This window comes from Apium graveolens, chromosome 1 (assembly GCF_009905375.1).
Source record: "Apium graveolens cultivar Ventura chromosome 1, ASM990537v1, whole genome shotgun sequence".
Taxonomy (NCBI): domain Eukaryota; kingdom Viridiplantae; phylum Streptophyta; class Magnoliopsida; order Apiales; family Apiaceae; genus Apium; species Apium graveolens.
The window spans coordinates 196,601,965-196,611,305 of record NC_133647.1 but is presented as its reverse complement, the minus strand read 5'-3'; the positions used below and the strand labels follow the sequence as shown (position 1 = coordinate 196,611,305).

Here is a 9,341-nt window from a genome sequence, read left to right as displayed (position 1 = left end):
TTCCATTCAATTTTTAAAATATTGAAAGGCCGTATCTCTTTGACTCTTCCGAATGGAGTTGAACTTAATTACGTGGGAGTAGTTACCAAGAGGACGTATTTAGAGCCGATAATCTGGTATAGGAGGCCTTAAAATAAAAGGAGAACAAGAATATATAAGTGGATATGTATTCGACTTTTTGATACCCGAACACGAAAATATATGATATAATGAAACACAAAATTTAAACGGGTACAGTTTTGTATTTATTCTTAAATAGACGATACGACACGAAATAAATAAACTTATTAATAAATATTTAAATTTATATAAGAAATTTTTATATTCATTTATATAAATATACATATTTTTGTAATATTAAATATACTAGTTGGTAATCCGTACGAAGTACAGACCCGAAATTAAAAATAATATCAAGTAACTATTTACATTGATTCAAAAAAAAAAGTAACTATTTACATAAAATTGAATCTCATAATTTGTGCTAAATAAAAATCGATTATTTAAAAGTAAACCGACACTTGAATAAATAAATATACACTAACAAATAAAAATATAAGTGAAAAAAAGTTTACAGAAAGTAGAAGTTAATTTGTGTTGGTTGAGATTTAATTATATAGCGAGTATCAAAATTTGTTACTTCCGTCTTTGAAAAAACATGGTTTCGCTTATTATTATAGATAGTAGATAACCTGTGTGAAGTATGGACCCGAAATTAAAAATATCGAATTAGTATTTGTACAGAATTAAATTCATAATCTGTGTGAAATACAGATTGGAATTAATGTATTATTATTAAATATTAAATTGGTTCTTATAAATAATAGTTATGTGGTTAAAAGGAATCGAATCATTTGTGATTTTTTTCTAGTATAATTCTAGTTCTCCTTTGTTTTACTTGATATATAAATCTAACATATTAGTTTTATTTTTGTGAAACGAATTGTATATATATCTTATAAAACAAATATTTGTTATTTTAGATAATTTAATAATATTTAATATTATCTAATAATTATCTGATAATTATCGTATAAATATCTTTTTAAATATACTTTATTTAATATTACTAAATTATTGATAACAATTATTTTTAAATTAAAAGTAAATAGTTGTTATTATACTTAATTTAATATTACATAATATAATCTCCATATAAACCCATAAATTTGTTACTATTAAAAAATATTTTTTAACTTAAAAATAAATAAATGCCGTGATGGACAATAATAAATACAATTGTTAAATCAATAAGTTTCAATTTAAAAGTTAATAAATGCCACTAAACTCATTTACTATTACATAATAGTTTTTAAATAATATTATTCAATTTAAAAGTAAATTGACGTTTGGATAGAAATTACTTGATAAAAAATAAAATTTACACTGAAAAAATGTCAATTAATGTTAGTAGTTTACTTAGTAGTTAGTAGTTTTTAAATTAATAGTAAATATATGTTATTTTACTTAATTTAACGTAACTTAATAAAATTTTAATATAATTTATAAATTCGATTATTTTTTTTATAAAAATAAATTGACGATTGGATGGATAATAACTAATAGAAAATAAAGTTTGCAGAGAAGATAAATTGATTTATGTTAAAAACAAAATTTACAGAGAACAATATTCAACTTATGTTATGGATTACAAAAATTTGGTACTTTTAGTACCAAATTATACATGATTTCGTTTATTGGTAGATAGTATATATATATACATACATAATTTGGATACCATTATATATTCAAAATTATACCATTATATGTGTGTCTATATACATATTTATATATTTATATATTATTTATTTATTTATTTTTATACACGAATTGTACACGAAACGAAACGATTGGTTACCGATATGTGTTTAACCTTCGGTATACGAATGTTAAACCTATCGAATATGTGTTTTTCATTTAATAGACGAAACACAAAAATATACGATACGAACGTATACGAGAATAACCAGCTCTAAAAGTAAAAGTAAAGCTCTAAAAGTAAAAGTATGGCTCCAAGTAGCATTATACAACTTAAATGAAAAGGTTAAAAGTATTTGTATCTTATTTTGTTAAGGCATTACAGTTTAAACCTTGATAAATAAATATCTTTGTACCGATTATTTTATTTACTAATCGAGATTATTTATTTATCGACATATTGATATTATCTATATTATATTATGACCGAAAAAAAATATTTATTTGACGGGATTATTCATTTATCAAATATTTATTTATCGGGTTCTCTATCATAAAATAACACTATGACGGATTCTAAAATGCCGACCCTATATATTGTATTTAGTACTGTCAGCTTATACCCATTTTTAAAATACATGGCTGAAAATACCGTTTTGGTTACGTATTTTGTAATTGGGTAAGTGTAATACGCATTTGAAAATTGGGTATTCAAGAAAATTACTAAAGATACGCATTTGTAGTTTGGGTATTACCATTGGGATACGTATTTGCCAAATGCGTTTCTTTAAAAAAATAAAAAAAATAAATTGGATACCCATTTGACAAATGCGTATCTAGTACAAAATAAGATACCCAAATGGCAAATGCGTATCCAAAACGGTATTTTCAGTCATCCTATTCCAGAATGAGTATTTTCAACCATTTGCACCAAAAAATTGTTATTTTTAACATTTTTTCACAATATGCCTCGCTTATGAATGCACACGGAACCTATTATTTTGAGGAAAGTTTATTTGAGAATTTTTTTTGTAACAATACTTGGGGTCCGTAACATTTTCTTTTTTTGAGTAACAAGGTTTGAGGACCAGCTTTACGCACCCAGGAAAAAGTGACATTTGGGGTGCATGCTGTCCCAACAATCGCCTATCCGATGATGTATGAAGGCCTGATACCATCGTATCTTGACAAAAAAAAAAAATCGTGCACACTAATCTCTAGCCTACAAACAATAAGCAGGTGATAGGTGATCTGTACTATTCTGAAACAAGACTCCATGTATAGACAATTAGACATGTACAGTAAGTGTTGGTAAATTGTAAGTTGAAGTGCCTAGTTTTCTTACACGGAATATTCAACCATGGCATAATCTCGAGCAGAGTAATTGTCCAAGTGCAGTCTGAGGCCATGTACTTGAGCACCCACTGAAGCAGTTCCATTGACGGATACTTTAAACCATCCATTACAATGGCAGCATTTTTGGGAAGATTGTAGGAGCCTGGTGAATTTTGAAATATATAATCTTGAGCCAGGGGATCTCTTGTTAATTGAGTAGGTTCTTGGCGTCATAGGTGTCTTTCCCAGATGGGGAGGCTGCTCCAATATACTTTGAAATTAAGAAACGGTTCATAACAAGGATTTCCAGATTCTTCAGATTTCTAATAGAATTGGGAATTTCCATATGCTTGGTGGTCCATGCCCGATACCATCGTATCTTGGGACTAATGGTGTGCCATTACAGTCCATACACACAAGCCCATGAGGGAGAGAGAGTAAAAAAGATGATGTACTACATGAACAAGTCAAGGGTGCCATGAACAAGTGGACCTTCCCTAAATCCGCCTCTGGTTTGTAGCATTAGCATAGCTTCTGGCCATGTTTTCGAGGAAAGCTTGTCTAGTACTGGCATATGTAATTCCAAGTCAAGAACGATGAATAAAATTCTGCTTCCTTCTCATCTGACCCTGGAGGATGACAGTACAAGCGATGGCCCAGTGTTGTCTTGCATATGCCACCCACTCCTTAAAAAAAAAAAAAAAAAAAATTCCCAGTACTCATACTGTGTAGACCAACATTCCTGATATCATTGATGCCAGTGCTCGACAATTGTGCTGTTTCATCTGCACAACGAGAGTCTCTACCAACCTGTTCCTTTGCAACTTTTGGACGTCCTAGATTTTTCACTTCAAGCAGAACCTTTTTTACAATAATCTGGACGAGCCTAACTTCGTGCCTGACAAAAATATTTAAATTTTAGGTGCCTTCGAAATGAGAACAATAATAAATCTCTTTATAATAATACACGGCACAAAATAAGACGAAATCTAAATTGATACGGATATGTGTTTAACTTGATACACGACAGAAGTCCACAAACTAGACCAATTGCCAGCTCATTGCAAATGAACAACTGTCAGTAGGACTACTGATAAAGTGATAATAGATAGCTAGATAAAAATTATTGTTCAGCAAAATTTAGATGCACGTTCACAGATTATTTCTAATACAATAAAAATTTGTGGAAAAAATCTACAAAAAACAAGAAACTCATAAATGCTAAGTAGCTAGGACACAAGAAAAAATACGCAACATACAATAAAAATAATTTTGCAGAAGAAAAATGAATTTAAAACACATATGAAACTGCATAACAGAAGATATACAAAGAATACAATAAATTATGAAACACAAAAGAATTAAAAGAACAAATGTAATAAATTTTCACACATAATAAAATTACTAAAAAAGTAATATACGACACATAATAATTTATAGAACATACACTAACACAAACAGGCGGCAAAAAAAATAAGCACAGCAAAATAACATAAAAAAATATATAAAAGAAATTAAGTTATGAAACACAAAAGAAGTTAAATAAACACATAAAACAATTTTATAGAAAAGAAATTAAGTTACGAAACACAAAAAAAGTTAAATAAACACATAAAACAATTTTTCAACACAAGGTAAAATCATCTAAAAACATATGATAAAAAATTAGAAGTTACAAGGAAATAAAAATCATAATAATATGATATTGAACACGTGAAAATTAAGATAACATACCAACAAAACAAACCTAGCAAATGCTAGGATTTATTGCGTAGGAATGTACCAAAAATACATTTTTTTAAAAATTATTTGCGATTTTATCAATTCTTAAAAAAATTGTAAAAACACTATTTTTAAATAAATATTTATAAAAATACGATATTGCATATGTTGCAATTTAGTTTAAATTATATAATTGTTTTAGGTTTTATTACGGGGTTGTATTTTGGGTTGCAATTTACGGTACGTATTGTTGCAATATTTTTATAGATTCAAGTGGTTGTAAAAATGATTGTACATATTTTTTAAAATATTTTAAAAAAAGTGATAATATTTTTGAATTTTTTTTGTAAAATTTGGATATTTATGAGTAAATCCCAATTATCAAAGTTAATGGTAAATAAGCTTATTAAGCAGGAAAGGACTTGTTGGCTAGGAAATGACTAAAAAATAGGGTCAAAACCGACCACGGTCTATCATAGAGATGCACAAAAAACCCATCGGGCCAAGGTTTATCCGGCCTTTAAAAAGGCCGGGCTTTTTAAAAATTGGGTCGGGTCGAGCTTCCTAAAAAATATAAGGTGCGTTTTAGGCCCGCGGGCCTGGCCGGACCGGGCCGAACCGAGTTTTATTCGGGCTTTTTATTTATATATTAAAAAATATTTTAAAATTTTATAACTCGAATTATGAGTAGTTGAAATACCGGAAAAAATAATATCTTGATATATCAGATAGAGTAGTTTAGACACCGAAATAAATAATTATTTTTAATATAATATATAAATAATTATATAAACCTTAATAGCTTCTAATATTATAATATATTATTTTAAAAATCATAAAAGTATTGTATATTTTCAAATTTTATATAAAAAATTCAGTTTTTTAATCGAGTTTTTCAAAAAGCCTGGGTTTTTATCCAGGCCGAACCGGGCTTTTATCCGGGGTTTTTTCGATCTGAACTTTTATCCGGGCATTTTTAGATCTGGGCTTTTCGGCTTTGGGACGGGCCGGATTTTCGAGAAAGATGAGGCTAATTTAAGGCCCGTGGGCCGGGCCGAACCGGGCCGGGTTTTTTTCCCGATCGAGTTTTTCAGATTTTTTTCCGGATCAGACCGGATGGGATTTCAGACTTTAGGATTTTTTGAACATTTCTAGTCTGGGGTGGGTTAAACGATATGCAAAGAAAAAATGCAAATATGACTGATGAGTAAATTAGCAAGAGCTAAAGACAGGTTAGTGTTTACCCATCTGCATCATTTTGTAGGTCATAACCGGAGAGATTTGCAGCTTCAGTTAATGCAGCTTTCCATTTATCCACCTTTTCCATGTTCGAAAAATAAGTCTTCTCGTGACCCTCAAAAGCTGTTCGAAAACTCTCAGTTTTGTTGCGTACAACTGATGGACTAACATCATAAAAAACAGGATAAACCAGTTTTCCCATTTTTTGTTTGCATTCCAGAATCTCGACGAGTTCGTTTAAGCACCAGGGAGAGAAAGCGTAGTTTTTCGAGAAAATAACAAGAGCAATATCAGACACTCTGATTGCCTTTCGCAACTGGTGTGATATATTTTCACCTCTTGGAATTCCATAATCATCGATAAATGTTTTGATCCCAGCCTGCTTTAGAGCAGTGTATAAGTGGCCGGTAAAAGTTTTGCGAGTGTCTTCACCCCTGTAGCTTAAGAATACATTCCAATGAGGAATAAAAGAACTGGAAGAGAAGCGGTTATTATTACTTGTACAAGCAGCCATGGCGACTAATATGAGTAAACTCGGATATATGAACGCAGCAACTATGTGAAGTATCTTTCTTTGAAATTTTAGTGAAATAAAGGTATATTTGTAGAGAGATGTAGAAAACACATAAGAATTGACGTCGAGAAAGGCTGTCATTGAAATAATCGGATGTGGTGATTATTACAAGGAATTACCTGATATTCATGAAGGTCCCCATGAAAATTATCGGCCTTGGACGATAGTAATGTGGCCGATTCATTCGTGACAAAAGAAAATTATCAAGAATATGTCAAATATAACATCTCTCTGGGAAGTTATCAAGAAAATTACTGAATTTACTGGTGCATGCCTGATCTCATTTTTGTCATTTACTAGATTCATTGTCCTCAGTTTGCAAATATCTTCATATGACCCCAGTCGACTGTTTAATTTGAATAATTCAAATTAATCATTGCCTTTAATTGGGGATGATACCACTGCAATCATTTAAGTAGAAAAATAGCTCAAGTATAGAAACTATCATATGAGTGGCTGAATAAAATATTTTTCACATCTGATAGCATTCTGTTAACTGTTGGAGATAGAGGTTATTTTTAGATGGGTAAAAATGTATATCGCCCACTGCATTTTGAGCAAACCCTATTGTCCAAACCTTATATTTTTGAAATAATAGTACTTGCTTTTATTCAATAGAATCAATGATCAACGCATCAAAAATACAATCAGGAGGGATATCAACCCACTAATACACATCTGATAAAGAATGCGTAGCTCGTGCTAACAAGTGAGCCCTACATTCAGAGACCTAGGTATATACTCAACTAGCACTTCATCATGGTGCTTAAAAAACTCAACACACTCTAACACAATCGAATGGGAATAAGTATTCGGTTGGACATTTTTACATTCATCCGCAAACTCCTTCGCATCCGTTTCGAACACACACCGCTTGTATCCTAACTCTTTGACCCATGATAGTACTTCCTTGAGACCAAGTGCTTCGACTTCTCTGGGGCTGTACATAGCCTGCATTTTTTGATTGCGTTCCCGAATAAATTCTCCACAATCATTTCTAATCACACCTCAAATACCAGTTGCACCCCTTTCCCTAAACACAGTAGCATCGGTGTTCACCTTGATCCATCCCTGTTGTGGTCTCTTCCATCTTCTCAAACTTCCATTTGTAACCACTTTATGGTTTTTAACTGCTGCACATCTCTGTCTCCATTCATACATCATACTCATTGCAGTTGCTTGTACCCCAAACTCCGATACACTTACTTTGTCCCACACCCACCTATTTCTGGGACTCCAGAGGTTCCAACAAACCATTAGAATAAACGCCAACGTATCCCATGGGCAATTGTTCTCCAGCTGGTGAATAATTTCTATTATAGGACCTTCATATCCCATCGTACTAACTTCATGTAGGCCCAGATTTGTCCATACTGCTCTTGCAAAAGGACAATCAAATAGGACATGAGTTGCATCTTCGTTCTTTACTAAGCACCATGGGCACTTTATAATAATCTGAACACGCTTCATAACTAGAGCTACATCAGTTGGCAAACAACAACGACAGACTCTCCAAATAAAATTAATCACCTTGCATGGCAACCATAAGTTCCATATTTTTTCCAAAAAGATAGATGCATGTAACCATTGTTGCATACCTTGCACTGCTCTATAATAACTTTTAACAGAGAACCTACCTGATTTCATCCAAGTTCCATACCCATGAGTCTTTCTGATTTTAAGTTGAAATAGGTATACTTCTGATCAATTGCACATCATTTTCATTAAAAATATCTTACAACACCTCGTCATCCCAGCATCTGCTTTCAGTTTCCATTAAATTAGCCACCCGGATATGTCCAAGTTCCTGAGGCATTTCAGTAGTCACGAATCCATTATTATTTCCTGGCAACCATGGTATATGCCACACACTGGTCTGCTCTCCGTCTCCCATCTTCCTCCTACTTCCTTGTCTAACAACTTCCTGTGCTGCAAGAATACTACGCCACATATATGATGGATTTGTTCCTAGTTTAGCTTGCAAAAAATCACAATCAGGGTAATATTTTGCTTTCATAATACCTGACACCAATGAATTCTGATTATTTAGTAACCTCCACCCTTTTTTTGCTAGAATAGCAATGTTAAATTTATTTAACTCTTTAAACCCCAATCCCCCTCCCTCCTTAGCCTTGCACATTTTTTCCCAGGACAACCACCTAATTCCTTTGTTCGATCCTCCATTTCCCCACCAGAAAGAGTTCATCTGCTTCTGAATTCGATCACATATCCCCTAAGGTGTTAAAAAAAGATTAATCCAAAAGTTTGGTATTGTTTGTGCTGCGGATTATAACAACACCACTTTGCCTCTTTTTGAGATTGATTTATTACTCCATCCTAATAACTTAGAGCTGATACGGTCATTCAAGAACTTAAATGCATTATTCTTTTTTCGTCCAATGTGCATTGGCAGCCCCAAGTATTTTCCAGGCACTGAAACTTCCTCTACTTGTAATATTTCACACACCTCCCTTCTGCTTATACTTGTAGTATTTGGCTAAACACCACATTTGATTTACCAAGGTTTATTGCTTGTCCAGATAATCTTTCATATTTCAACAATATGTTCTTCATAATCAACGCCTCAGTCCTTGTAGCTCTAAAGAAAAAATAGGAGTCATCCGCAAATAATAAGTGTGTTATAAAAGGTGCACCTCTGGCAATAGAACATCCATGCAGTAGTCCCATCTAGAACTGGCCAAATGGGCGGGTTTGAACCGCTCATTCGGGACCGGTTCGTACCGAAACCGTAAAAAATTCGGACCGAACCGGG

At 32.2% G+C, this 9,341-nt stretch overlaps 1 protein-coding gene across 1 annotated transcript; it reads right to left on the bottom strand.

Moving 5' to 3' along the window:
- Positions 1-2,954: 2,954 nt before the first annotated feature.
- Positions 2,955-6,780, bottom strand: LOC141676717 (toll/interleukin-1 receptor-like protein). The gene is made up of 2 exons (XM_074482425.1): positions 6,000-6,780; positions 2,955-3,931 (listed from the first exon to the last, which is right to left on the bottom strand). Exons 1-2 carry the CDS (start codon positions 6,647-6,649, stop codon positions 3,721-3,723), a joined length of 861 nt encoding a protein of 286 aa, XP_074338526.1. The 5' UTR covers positions 6,650-6,780; the 3' UTR covers positions 2,955-3,720.
- Positions 6,781-9,341: the final 2,561 nt, after the last annotated feature.